Raw genomic sequence first — 13,395 nt, 5'->3', positions numbered from 1 at the left:
CATAATCACTCGAGTCTGGCATGGCCCCAGGGCTTATGCCAAGAAGGGGGAGGGGGGCCTGGTCTGGGTAACCCAGGGTGAGGCGATGGGGGAGGGGGAGGAGGTTCAGGCCGGGGGGGGGGGGGGTGGGGTCCTACTCTGGCGGCGACCCCCTTTCCGCAGCTCCGAGTGCGCGCAAGTACCCGCATCCCGGGAGGACGGAGAGCGCTTGAGCGAGACGGAAGGCGGCCCCGCGGCTCCAGGCGCCCGGCTCTGAGTCCCGCGCAGCCGCGGCGCCAGTTGAGGGGCCACGGCGGCCGCTCGCTACCGGCTCCGGCGGGAGGGGTGGCTGGGAGCGCACGCAGCAGAAGGCGTCCCGCATTCCCGGCGCATTCCCGCGCGGCCGCCGCAAGCCGGAAGTAGGAAGGGCTGCAGCGACAAGCCGACTGCGGGCGGGCGGGGAGGGGCCGCGGTGACTGCGCAGGCGCCGCCAATAGAGGCGGGGCCGGAAGGAGAGACAGGGCGCCGCCATGACAGGTGGGGCCTAAAGGGAATGGGCTGCTTGCTGTTTCTGCGACCGGAAAAGAAAACGAGGCGAGGACGGCCGAGCTGGGCGCCGCCATGACACCCTGTACCGGAAAAGGCGGGGCGCTCCCCCCTGACTGAGTTCCTACGGGCATCGGCCTCGAGATGTGAGTAGCGGGAGCGCCTACCCCGGATCTGCCGCCGCTCTCCCTCTCTTCCCCAGTGACCCGGACCTAGGCCAGCACTCCGGGAGGATTGATTGGCTTCTTGGTTCCTCGGAGATCCGACCCTTAGCATTCAGCGCAGTCCATGACAAGTCTCGGCCCCCCGCGTGTCTAGGCCCCGCCCCCTGAATCCTTTGACCCCGCCTCTTCAGGTCCACGCTTAACATCCGCCGGGTCCCGGTCCCCAGGACCCCAGGCACTGCCCGTCCGCTTGCAACCTTGGGACTCCAGAATTGTCGCAGGACCTCTGTATTCAGACTCGTTCTTTCAGCTCCGGGTTCATCCCCCTAGGTCCCCTAACCATACCTTTTGAACCTTTGGGTCTGGGCAGTATCCCAGACCTCACCGGTAGCGCCCACAGACTGGTTCCTAGACCACTGGTCCCGGTCTAGATCTCCAGATCTTGTTCCCAAGAGCTTATTTGTAGGATCCTCCAAAGCTGTCTCAGAACCCCAACCTCACCCACGGCTTCCACATCAGGTCCCTAGAACTCTGAGACCCACCCCAGGACCCCCAAGCCCACGCCAGGGCTTCAAGCCTCACTTCCAGTACTCCTGTTCTCAGGCCTAATCCTTAAGCCTCAGGTCAAGAGACCCTTCCCCAGGACCCAAGCTCTTATCACTTGGATTTCTTTTCTTTCTTTCTTTCTTTCTTTTTTTTTTTAAGATTTTATTTATTTATTTATTTATTCATTCATTCATTCATTCATTCATCCATCCATCCATGAGAGACATAGAGAGAGAGAGAGAGAGAGAGAGAGAGAGAGAGAGGCAGAGACACAGGCAGAGGGAGAAGCAGGCTCCATGCAGGGAGCCCGATGTGGGATTCGATCCCAGGTCTCCAGGATCGCGCCCTGGGCCGAAGGCAGCGCCAAACCCCCAAGCCCCCCGGGCTGCCCATCACTTGGATTTCTAAACCTGTTTTTAGGACTCCAAACCCCTTGAGGGCTCCCAGGTTTTCTCCCAGGACTCAAAATATTACTTCTTAGGCCCTGTTGAGGGATGCCTGGACACCAAGACCCTTCTTCCAGGGCTCCAAGGCTTGTCTTTAAATACTTAGACCTTTTTGGGAAGAGAGCTTCACCATCTTCCGAGAAGCCCCCAGCCTGTTATACAATCCCCAGGGCTCATGCCTTACTTTCCCCTCCATCTCCCTGGCCCTATCCCAGGATCTTTCAGACTCCCAGATCTGCCCAAGATCTCTAGTGTTGTTCCCCATTCCACCCTCCTACCCAGATCAGAACTCCCTTTCTTGTCTGTTGCTTGGAATCATCCTCAGCCCACCATGTCCCACAGGCAAGCGGCCCTGGAGATCACTGCTCGCTACTGTGGCCGAGAGCTGGAGCAATATGGCCAGTGTGTGGTGGCCAAGCCTGAGTCATGGCAGCGAGACTGTCACCACCTTAAGATGAGTATTGCTCAGTGCACGTCCTCCCAGTGAGTGGGGGCAAGAATGGGATGGTGTGGGGGCTTGGGGGTGGCAGGGTGGAGTGGAAGTCTGAATGCCTGAAATGCCCTACCTCCACAGCCCAATCATCCGTCAGATCCGCCAGGCTTGTGCTGAGCCTTTTGAGGCCTTTGAAGAGTGTCTTCGACAGAATGAGGCAGCTGTGGGCAACTGTGCAGAGCATGTGCGCCGCTTCCTGCAGTGTGCTGAGCAGGTGCAACCACCACGCTCACCCTCAGCTACGGAGGTGAGACAGGAGGGAGGAGGGTTCATCTGTTCTCACCCCCTTCATCCTTCTAGTTGCTCAGAATAAAGACCTGGGAGTTATCCTCAGCCCCACCCTATCCCCCCACACAGACCTGCACTGAGCATCCGGGATCCAGAACATGATCACCTCTTGCCCCTTCCCATAGCCCTTGCTTTAGTCAAGACACCTGCAACTGGTTCACATACAGGATTCCTGCCCCCAGCCTTTTCTGTGACTCTCAAAATCCCCTGTTACTTGACTCCACGCCGTGGCCAGAGAGACCATTTAGGAACTGGAAACTAGTCACATTATATGCTGCTTCCTTAGAACTCTTCAGTAATTTCCCAATTCACATTGAGAACAAAATCCCAGGTCCTTGCTGGATTCTCTGTGTTCTTCCCCGGGCTGATCTCACCCACCTCCTTCCTTGTCTGCTCTTTTTCCCTTTCTCACTGCCCCTCAGCTATACTGGGTGAGGTGGTGCAGAGGGGGCAAAGCAGTCTTATCCTCTTTGATGTATACAGTACATAAATAGGCATGCAGTATGACTATGATACGAAAATTTCATGGATGGCTGCAGTTTTTAGAAAATGTCTTAAAAGACCCCCTGGGGAGCAGTAATTTAAAACAAAGTTGAGAAATGCTACTTTAGATGCTTGCTGCCTCCTCCCCACTGGACTGTGCACTCCTAAGGCAAAAGTCACCGTCTTGCACCACCTCTCTTAATACTCTCTCATTTGAGCTTCTGTGCTCTGTATTATGGCTTTCTGTCCATTGTCTGTGAGTTCCAGAGTGAACCCAAGAGGAAATCTGACCATGTTCTGCTTCACTTACTTTATTTTATTGAGAGAAAAAGAAAATGTGAATAGGGAGAGGAGCAGAGAGAAAAGGAGAGAGAGAATCCTGATCAGGCTCCACACTAACACAAGTCCTAAGCTCACAACCCTGAAATCATGCCCTGAGCCAAAATCAAGAGTTAGGACGCGTAACCGACTGAGCCACCCAGGCCCCATGTTCTGTTTCACTTAAAAATCTTTCTGTCAGGGCCCGTGAATGGCTCAGTGGTTGAGTGTCTGGCTTTGGCTCAATTCGTGATCCCCGGGTTCTGGGATCAAGTCCAGCATCTCCCTCTGCCTATGTTCTCTGCCTCTCTCTCTGTATATTTCATGAGTAAATAAATTTAAAAAAACAAAACACCTTTCCATAGCTCTTCATTTCCATGAGGCCAAATCTAAAATCTAGCACAGTGTATAGAACCCTGTGTGGTGTGGACTCTGGCCCCACCGCTCCCCACTTTCTGCCTCAAACTCTGTGTTCCAGCCACAGCGAATGTGCATTTATTCAAGTGAATGTCTCCTGTTGACAGGCTTTTATCCAACTGTTTCCTTCTTCTTGGACCACCCTTTCTAAGCTACCTGGCTGCTTGCTATTCTGGCTTATATCGCTTCCCTCCGAACACCTCCCATGCTGGCCCATCCTCATCCCCACTGTGGTCTCTGGCTCCCTCCATCATGGCTGATATCTTACTGCCTTCTAACACCTTCATTCCCATTGCCTGTTTCAGAGTTCTTGGCTAAAGATGGGGCAGATCCCCTTCTACTAGGCCCAGTAGTCCTCATTTTGTTTTAATTAGGCAGTAATAAGTGAAAGGTTCAGGCCCTAAGAGTGGACACTAGCAGAAAGGACTTTTAATTCTTAGAAATTATTTAGTAATGATTGCATACTGTTCACATTAGTTTCTTTATCTATGTATTGGTTATATGTTAGTCATGTGTCTTTTCTTTCAAGTTTTTTTGGCATCTGAACAGTAAAGACCTTCCTTTCCCATCTCAAGACTCGTCCCCTCCCTGGTTTAGCAGCCAGCCTCTCCCTGGTCTTCCTGTGGCCATCCTGCCCCCGAAATCTGCTCTCCCCTGGCAGCCAGGGGACCTTGTGGAAATAGAGTTCAGGTCACATCTCTCCCCTTTACAGCCTGCTCGTAGCTCCTCAGTGCACTGAGGGTAGTTACCACCATACCTGGCCCTCCTCACTGTCCTCCTCCTCTGAGATGATGGCAGCCCAGCTGCAGCTTTCCCCCTGATTGCAGGCAGTGAGACTCGAGCCTCTTCCAATCTCTTCTCTACAAAGTGGCAAACACAACTGGTCTCCTCTCATGAGACGTGATATAAAGACATTTTACGTTCACATAACTAACAATTTGAAGTGCTATCTATACCTCCCATTCCACACTCATCTGTGCTTTTTACCCTGATTTACTTTTCTTTGTAGAATTGATCCAGTTGACATCTTTTTACCTGTTTATTTGTTTTCTTTCTTCCTAGAGTTAGTGACTTGTGCCCTTTATCCATTGCCCTGTAACAATGCCAGGCACACAGAAGGTGCTCCGTAAAGACAGCAAATGGTGCCTTCCTTGCTCCTGGTGATAGTTCACTGTGTCAGACATGTTCACGTGGCAGATGGCCAAGGTCATCCCCTGATACCCTCTTCCATCCAGACTCTGGACTTGGCAACGGCAGTCTCTGCTGTGTCTACATAATCTCCCCAGCAGTGGCCCCAGGGCCAGGCACAAAATAGATGCTAGTAGATGTCAATGTGTTCTTTCCACAGACAAAACCACTTCCTACCTCCTGAGGACCCTTTGAACCATAGGAAAACTGGACCTGAGTGACTGATCACTTGATGCCACCAGCCCTGAAGAGCGGGCAGATGGAGTCATGACAGCCCTGGATGTGAGTCTGGCTTCTCTGGATGGCAGGACTCACAATAAATAAACACTCTGTATATAAGGCTTTGACTTCTGCCTTCAGTACTGAGGGGGCCCTGGAGAGCCGGCTGGGCGGAAACCTTGCTCCTCTGTTCCCCACCTTCACTCCGTGTGCCAAGAAAGGGCCTGCTCCCCAGGGTTAAGACGGCCCCTCTTCCCTTGCTAAGTCTGCCAACATCTGCTTCCTGTCTGCTACTGCACATTCATGGGAAAAGGCTCTTTCTCCCTTCCACTTGACCATTTACCAAGTCTTAATATTGAGTGTTTCCTTGAGGTGCAAGGGGGCAATAATACCACACTTCTTTTCCTCCTGAGTTTTGAGCCAGTTGTGTGATAGACATAGGCACTAGGCAATGGGGATGAAAATATTGGTTTTATTATTGACAACAGCTGCGTTGAGGGGTGTGGCTTACAGTTTGCTGTCCTGGACTTCTGTTCTCTCTTGGTTGTGTTCTTCCAGAATCCAACCCTGAGAATGGAGTGCAGATAATATATTTGGAATGTGATTCCAGAAACATTGGAGAGGAATGGAGAAGTGAGACAGAAGAAGGCAACCAATAAAAGGTGCATTATCAAGCCAGTATCACAGTGGGCAGTGGGCTCTATACTCAGTGGGGTATAGATCACCAGCTTTCCATCTGTCATGGGGGCAGTTTTCATGGGCATTGACCATTTGGCACTACTGTCTTCTTTGTGTGTGGTCACGTGCCCTGCCATCAAAGAAGCCCTGAGTGGAGAGTAGCGGAGAATCAAGTAAGTAACGTTCAGTGCCCAGAAGAGTGCTGAGTGGATCTGGGCAGGGACTAGCAGTGGCTGCTGCAGCTTCTAATTTTTTCTTCTTGGGCATATGCACTCTGTGGGCCCAGCTGATGGATCACGGGCTCGCCAGCATGGGCAGGTCCTAAGGGGCAAAGGGCAGAGAGACACAGATATGGGTGAGAGATCTGGGAATGCCCAGCTCAGTGTGCCCAGCGCCTGCACCCAGATTCACCATTCAGACAAGTCTCTTCCCCTTGGAGGGGACTCCAGACTTGTAGAAATTAGAAGTGACTGGCCAGCACTGACTGGAGTAGCCATTTGAAACCTAAGGCTTGTGCTCTGCCTTGGAAAAATGAGCCAGAGAGTCTCCTGGGGATTTCTTCTTTAAGACAAAGTTGTCAGTTGGCTTGGGAACTAAGATAGAAGTCCTGCAATCATAGTTGTAGGAGCCATCAGAAGCCATGTGGCACAAACCAGAGAAAACCCAGGTAGAGAAAAGGGATGTGATAGTTCTTGGGGTCCCTGAAAGGGCTGCTTGGGGCCTAGTGGCTTTCTATTCCTAGCTTTGGTTTTCTTGGGATGTGGATTGAGTCCTCAGGTTTCTTTGTATGTTTTCAGTCAATCCCACTTTGCTTAGGTAAGCTTGAGTGGGATTCTGCTCTGTGTAATTAAAGAAATGTAATAAGGGGGTCCCTGGGTGGCTCAGTTAAGAACCCAGCTTTGGATTTTGACTTGGATCATGAGATCGGCCCCATGTCAGGCTCCATACTCTGAGGATTCTGCTTGAGATTCTCTCTCTTCCTCTCCCTCTGCCCCAACTCCTCCCCTGCCCTTCTCAATTAAAAAAAAAAAAAAAGTATAACAAACAAAACAGGTTAAGGCTACATTTTAGAATCTCTTAAGTGGCCTCTCTTCCAGTAGGCTACACCAGCTTCCTTATCTGGTGGTATACCAGGGGTCCCAGGGAAAGCAAAAATGGAAACTTCAAAGTCATCATTTTTATCACATTCTATTGGTCAATGCAAGTCTCAGGGCCAACCCAGATTAAAGGGGTGGGGAGACTACCTCTCGATGGCATTTGGCTGAAAGGGATTTTGCCCACATTTAAACTACCATAAAAATTTAATAGTTTGGGGGCTTCTGGATAGTGCAGTTGGTACAGTCAACTCTTTGTTTCAGCTCAGGTCGTGATCTCATGGTTGTGAAATTGAGCCTGGTGCCATGTCTGTGCTCAGCACGGAGTCCACTTGGAATTCTTCCTCTGCCTCTGCCTCTCACACATGCATTCTCTCTCTCAAAATAAATAAATCTTAAAAAAAAAAAAAAAAAGCTCAATAGTTTCTATTTCTGTGTCTATTTTGGTAAATTGTATTTATCTAGGAATTTTCACATGATCTGAATTTCAAATTACCATAAATTTGTTCATAATATCCTCATATACTCTTTTTAAGATCTACAGAATGTGTAGTGAAAGCCCCTTTCTCATTTCTGACATTTTGTATTTGTACCCTCTTCCTTTTTTTCTTATTTAATCTTGATGGTTTATTAACTTATTAATCTTTTCACAGAATTTACTTTTGGTCTTGCTGGTATTCTTTACTTTGTTTATTTGTTTTTAATTATCTTCTTTATAATTATGTTTTTGGATTTAATTTTGTTTTCTCTCTTTTTGAAGTGAAGGTTTAGCTCACTGATTTTTAGCCACCTTTCTTTTCTAATGATGCACTTAAATTTCCCACAAGCCTTTCTATTTTACATTTCCCATTGATCCCAGATTATTTGGAAGTTTAAAACTGTATTTTTAAATTTCTGAACATATGGGGATTTTTCTAGTTATCTTGCCTAATTGCAATTGGATTGGGAACACATTTTATATGGTTTCAATCTTTAGAAATATGTTGAGACTTTATGGCTTGGCATAGGGTTGGCTTTTGTTAATGTGCCATCTGTGCTTGAATCATAATCCTTGGTTCATGATGCACTATCTTAGGTTATGTTCCCCCAGAAACAGATTTTGAGGCAACACTTTGGGAGATGACCCCAAAAGGCACTGGTAGGGCAGAGGGAAGTGAGACAGGAAAGGAAAGCAGCACATCAAGGCTGCATTATCCAGCAAGTTATCACTGGGTGACATCTTAATCCTCTGGGGAACTCTGGGAAACAGTGGGGAACATAAATTTCCCCCTCAAGGGGTGGGGGTAATTATACACTAACCCCCATCAGTCATTCTGTTCAGGGTCACCTAGGGGGCTGGAATTTTAAATCCCCTGCTGCTTCCTGTTTGCCAGATACACAGGCAGAGTGAGCTTTGGTGGAGCAAAGAGCAGCTGCTTCAGTGGTAGCCACTCAGTGGCTTTTCATTGCAATGTGACCCGTGGCCATAGCCACCATTTCCGCAGCCTGTCCTGGCTACCTCCACAGCAGCCACCACAGCATCTCAGCTACCTTTGCTGCCTGTTACTGCTGCCTCCCATGACTGCATCCTGTCACAGGTACCATTGGTGGAGGTATTGCAATAACATGAATGCTTTCAAAATGCTTGACTCTTCACAAAGGATGGCTATATTCAACCGAGGAGGCCAACTAGAGGTGGTGGTCATGAAGGCGGGGGGAGTACTGAGAACTGTGTGGGGAGGAGACAAGTGGCAATGTAGAGAGACATGTGCAGATGTTGAAGTGATCAAATGAGCTGATGACTCTCAGGATTGTGAAGAGGCAGGATATGCCAGTCGAGCGCAGAGGTGAAGAGGTAGGGTATGTTAACCAGAAAGCAGAGTCAAAAGTCTCTGTTTCACCTTTGGTGGTTGAACTGAGAATTTGTGCCTGCCATTGAATATACTGACTTTGTTGATAAAGATGTATAGAGATAATCAGAATAAGTATGATAATAAACAGTCAGTACTTGCCTTCAGTGGGTAAGCACCTGTTTTATGCTGTGAAAAACTTTTGGGCAGAATCTGTACAAATAGAAGCTAGATTCTCTAAGGAAATGCATAATCCTGAAAGAAAGTAAGTTGGCAGGGCACTGGCTGGCTCAATGGATAAAACATGTGACTCTTAATCTCAGGGATGTGAGTTCAAGGCCCACATTGGGTACAGAGCTTATTTAAAAATAAAATCATAGGCAGCCCTGGTGGCTCAGTGGTTTAGCGCCGCCTTCAGCCCAGGGTGTGATCCTGGAGACCTGGGATCGAGTCCTACGTCAGGCTCCCTGCATAGAGCCTGCTTCTCTCTCTGCCTATGTCTTTGCCTCTCTCTCTGTGTCTCTCATGAATAAATAAATAAAATATTTTAAAAATCATATATGTGTGTTTTATTTTTTAAGATTTATTTGAGAGTGTGTGTGTACTCGCACAAGAGAGCAGCATGTGTGTGTGGTTTTTTTTTAAGATTTTATTTGAGAGCGCGTGCGCTTGCGAGAGAGAGTAGCACGGGAGCCGAGGCAGAGGGAGAGGGAGAAGCAGACAGTCCTGCTGATCAGGGAACCAATGTGGGGCTTGATCCCAGGATGCTGGGATCATGACCTAAGCCGAAGGCAGACATTTAACCAACTGAGCCACCCAGGCACCTTTATATACTGATTTTGAGATCTGTTTCAATATGCAGGCAAGGCTGAGAAACACGGTCCTAGTGGAATTCCTCAATTTTGATTGTGTTTTATAAAATTAACATACTTGGAATTAAGGTTTGAAAGTTGTCAACTTATTTTAAAGCCCCTGATGATACAGAGGTTTCAGAGTCCAGGGAGCTGATGAGTGTCACAATAGTATTTTTTTTTTAAACTCAGTAAATATTTACCAGTGAGGTGGTGACATGTGAGACAAGGTCAGACCCAAATAGTTTAAATCCATTCCTTCTCTGAGGGCCAGAAATTATGGGATGCATGGTGTGTCAGGTCAGCTGGATAGAAGGAAAGAATGCCACTCTGGAAAGTATTACAAAGCAACAAAAATGCCAAGGACATGAACAGGTTTGTGTAATGAAGGGACCTGCCCTCCTGAGGCTCCCAAGGGCAGATGTCTGGACACCGTCCCTGGAACTACCTTTGCTGCAGAGTGTGGGCAGATAGGCAAATCTCATACTTCCCAGGATAAGCCACCGGGGATAACACCCATGACTGTGGTCCAGCAGTATAAGGTATTGGTGAGGAAAAGGGGGAATTGCAGACCAGAAAGATGAACCAGAACAACCCCAAGGCATCTATACCCAGCAGAGCACCAGGCCCAGGGAACCGGGCCCAGGCAAGCATGTATGTTCTTAAGATACATAAGTGCAAGATTTTTAAAAAGCAGAATGTAAACCCAATCATACTACTTAAGCAAATTACCTCTATTGAATAAAAAGCAACTACATACTTCTTTCTGTCTGATGATAGTTAAGAGTTTTGCTCTATTTCCTTGTCTAGTAATATATTTTTTAAAAATTTTATTTATTCATGAGAGACACAGAGAGAGAGAGAGAGAGAGAGAGGCAGAGACACAGGCAGAGGGAGAAGCAGGCTCCACGCAGGGAGCCTGACGTGGGACTTGATCCCGGGTCTCCAGGATCATGCCCTGGGCTGAAGGCGGTGCTAAACCATGGGCCACCTGGGCTGCCCATCTAGTAATAATTTTCTAAACTGCCTGCGTTTTTGAAGATGCCCTTATGTAGTGGAAAAACTGAAAATCCTAATTCTTACATGGTCCGTGCTTTTGTTGAGAGGATAGTTTAAGTTTGATAGATGAGTTTGATGGCATCACATTGACACCAGGACAGATTGACACCAGGAGTCAGCATGATGTGGGCTTGCTCAGCTGCAAATCAAAGCAAATTTTACATAATGAATTAAAAGTGATCAAGAAAAAAAATCTCATTAAATGCTTCTATACATTTTGTATTTCTATACATTGATTCTATACAATCTGTACATTTCTATACATTCCATATACAATGGAAACCTGACCAAAATGCACATTATGGACGCCTCAGAATCACAGGTAAGTACATCACATCTCTGTTTTAGCAACATTGTATATAAGATGTCCAGGACACCTAACATGTAAGATCTTTTCATTTTCCTTCGTAAGAAACATAGACCAAATGGGATGCGCCAAAATTTACATTTGTACTGCCTGCCAAGAACGCAAATAAGTAAGAAAAGTCTAGTTTGTCTTTTTTTTTTTAAGATTTTATTTTATTTATTCATGAGAGACACGGAGAGAGAGAAACAGAGGCACAGGCAGAGGGAGAAGCAGGCTCCATGCAGGGAGCCCAATGTAGAGCTTGATCCCGGGACCCCAGGATCATACCCTGAGACAAAGGCAGATGCTCAACTGCTGAGCCACCCAGGCGTCCCTCTAGTTTGTCTTTGGATAAAAGATCAATCTTTTATGTTTTCTGCAATTTCATTACAATCATCATAGAAATTAAGATGACCAAAATGCCATTTTTCAAATCAAAACACCTGAGAGCTAGGGGCACATTCGTTGTTGCTGCCACACTGCAGTTGACTATAGGATGAGAACTATGGCAGGAATAACCATAAGAAGGGGTACCTGGGTGGTTCAGTGGTTGAGCATCTCCCTTGGCTTAGCTAGTGATCCTGGGGTCCTGGGATTGAGTCCCGCATTGGGCTCCCTGCAGGGGAGCCCTCTGTCTTCTCCCTCTGCCTATGTCTCTGCCTCTCTCTGTGTGTCTCTCATGAATAAATAAATAAAAGCTTTAAAAAAAAAAATAACCATAGGAAGACATGATAGAATGGGTTTTGCACCCTAAGGGACCAACACTTCTGTTACCAGGATTTTCCCTTTTGTAAGCCCACAGGATATATGAGTTGCAATGTCTGAATCAGGAAGGAAAAGGGTGCTCAGTGTCGCAGAGCATTTAAGGGAACGATAGGATAACGGCTGCTTGTTTGGGGAGTATGCCCAAGCCCATTCAGCAGCTGTTGGTTTCTACTGAGCATTGGTCTCTTTGCGGGAGACAAAAACCCCTTCACTACTGACAGATTTCGAAGCACTTGCCTGTCTTATCCTGAGCTTGTGAGATTCAGTCTCCATATTCATATTACTTTCCTATATTTCTGTGCACAATGCACAAGCTCACATTCCTTTCTGCACTGTGAGCGGTCTGATCTGTTCTGGTTACTTCTCTAATCCAGTTATATGTGTCCTCCCATTTGTTATGAAACTACCTTAATCACTTAGTCTGTGTTTTCGGTGATGTCTGGGTCATGCTGGCATTGTTATGTAACCATCCTCTTTTGAATTATCCAAACTCCTAGAAAATGCAGTTATGATACTCAGTGTTAACAATTAGAGGGGTGCCTGGGCGGCTCAGTGGGTTAAGCCTTTGACTCTTGGTTTTGGCTCGGTTGTGATCTCAGGGTGGTGAGATCTGCCTCGCTCCACGCTCAGTGCACAGACTGTTCTTAAGCTGCACACATTAAGTCACATCATTCAGAGTGATGCAGCCAGAAATGATTCATTATTCTGAGTCACACAGTACAGACCGGGGGTAGAGGGGTTGGACAGCCACAGCAACTATGGAAGGTAGTCAGCTTCTTTTTTCTTTTTTTTAAGATTTTATTTATTTATTTATTTATTTATTTATTTATTTATTTATTTGGCAGAGAGAGAGAGCACAAGCAGGAGGAGTGGCAGAGGGAGAGGGAGAAATAGGCTCCCTGCTCAGCGGGAGGCTTGATCCCAGGACCCCGAGATCATGACCTAAGCTGAAGGCAGACGCCCAACCGACTGAGCCGCCCAGGTGACCTGAAGGTAGTCACTTTCTGAAGTTTAATCTCCACTCAGACTTCTCCCCTAAACTACAGACTTGTAATCCATTGCTTACCCAACATCTCTATTTCGATGTCTTGAAGCATCCTAGTCTGCCCAAGCTCAGACCTGAGCCCCCGATCCTGCTCCCAGAACTGCACCCTCCACCCTCAGCCTTCTGTAACTTAGGCAGTTCCATTCTTCTAGGTGTTCTGGCAAAGACCTTGGAGCTTTCTCGACCCCTGTTTTCTCAGTAGCAAATGCATTAGGATATCCTGTTGGCTCCATCTTCAAAATAGAACCACACCTCCTGTTACCAAATCCAACACAAACCACTGTTGCTCCTCCTGGGTTCCGTAGCAGCCTCCTTCCTGCTCTCCCTGTTTCTACTTTGCTCCCATCCCATGGCAGGCTCTCAATACAAGAGCCAGAGGGATCCCTTTTAATACAAAAGTCAGAACATAAGTCACTTCTCTGTCTAAAACTATGTAAGGGCACATCATCTCACTCAGAGTAAAAGTCAAAGTCCTTACAGTCACCTCCAAAGCCCTGTGTGATCTGGGCACCCTCATCATTACTTCTCTGACATCATTTCTTTCCACATTCCCAGCCACATGGCCTTCCTGCCCTTTGAACACTCCAAGCTTGGCCCTACCTCAAGGCTTTTGCATAATTGTTTCACTGGAAAACTTCTCC

At 47.5% G+C, this 13,395-nt stretch overlaps 1 protein-coding gene across 2 annotated transcripts; it reads left to right on the top strand.

Moving 5' to 3' along the window:
• Positions 1-453: 453 nt before the first annotated feature.
• On the top strand, positions 454-7,273 carry CHCHD5 (coiled-coil-helix-coiled-coil-helix domain containing 5). Of its 2 annotated transcripts, XR_003234343.2 has the most exons (5): positions 454-671; positions 2,024-2,164; positions 2,256-2,421; positions 5,029-5,150; positions 5,646-7,273. XR_003234343.2 is itself a non-coding variant. In XM_025994368.2 (4 exons), coding segments are annotated over exons 1-4 (333 nt in total). In that variant the 5' UTR covers positions 454-669; the 3' UTR covers positions 5,053-5,209. The 2 variants fall into 2 exon arrangements, 1 of the variants encoding a protein (XP_025850153.1); XM_025994368.2 differs by lacking the exon at positions 5,646-7,273 and having other exon boundaries at positions 5,029-5,209.
• Positions 7,274-13,395: the final 6,122 nt, after the last annotated feature.

Source organism: Vulpes vulpes, chromosome 8, assembly GCF_048418805.1.
Source record: "Vulpes vulpes isolate BD-2025 chromosome 8, VulVul3, whole genome shotgun sequence".
Lineage (NCBI taxonomy): Eukaryota > Metazoa > Chordata > Mammalia > Carnivora > Canidae > Vulpes > Vulpes vulpes.
The sequence above is the reverse complement of the archived record's forward strand: the minus strand, read 5'-3'. Positions and strand labels throughout refer to the sequence as shown.

What these genes read in the sequence shown, in the direction of transcription:
- CHCHD5 (XM_025994368.2), top strand. An exon ending in GCTCAGTGCACGTCCTCCCA is followed by an intron (nt 2,165 to 2,255) that starts GTGAGTGGGGGC and finishes CTACCTCCACAG; the next exon opens with CCCAATCATCCGTCAGATCC. An exon ending in GCTCACCCTCAGCTACGGAG is followed by an intron (nt 2,422 to 5,028) that starts GTGAGACAGGAG and finishes TTCTTTCCACAG; the next exon opens with ACAAAACCACTTCCTACCTC.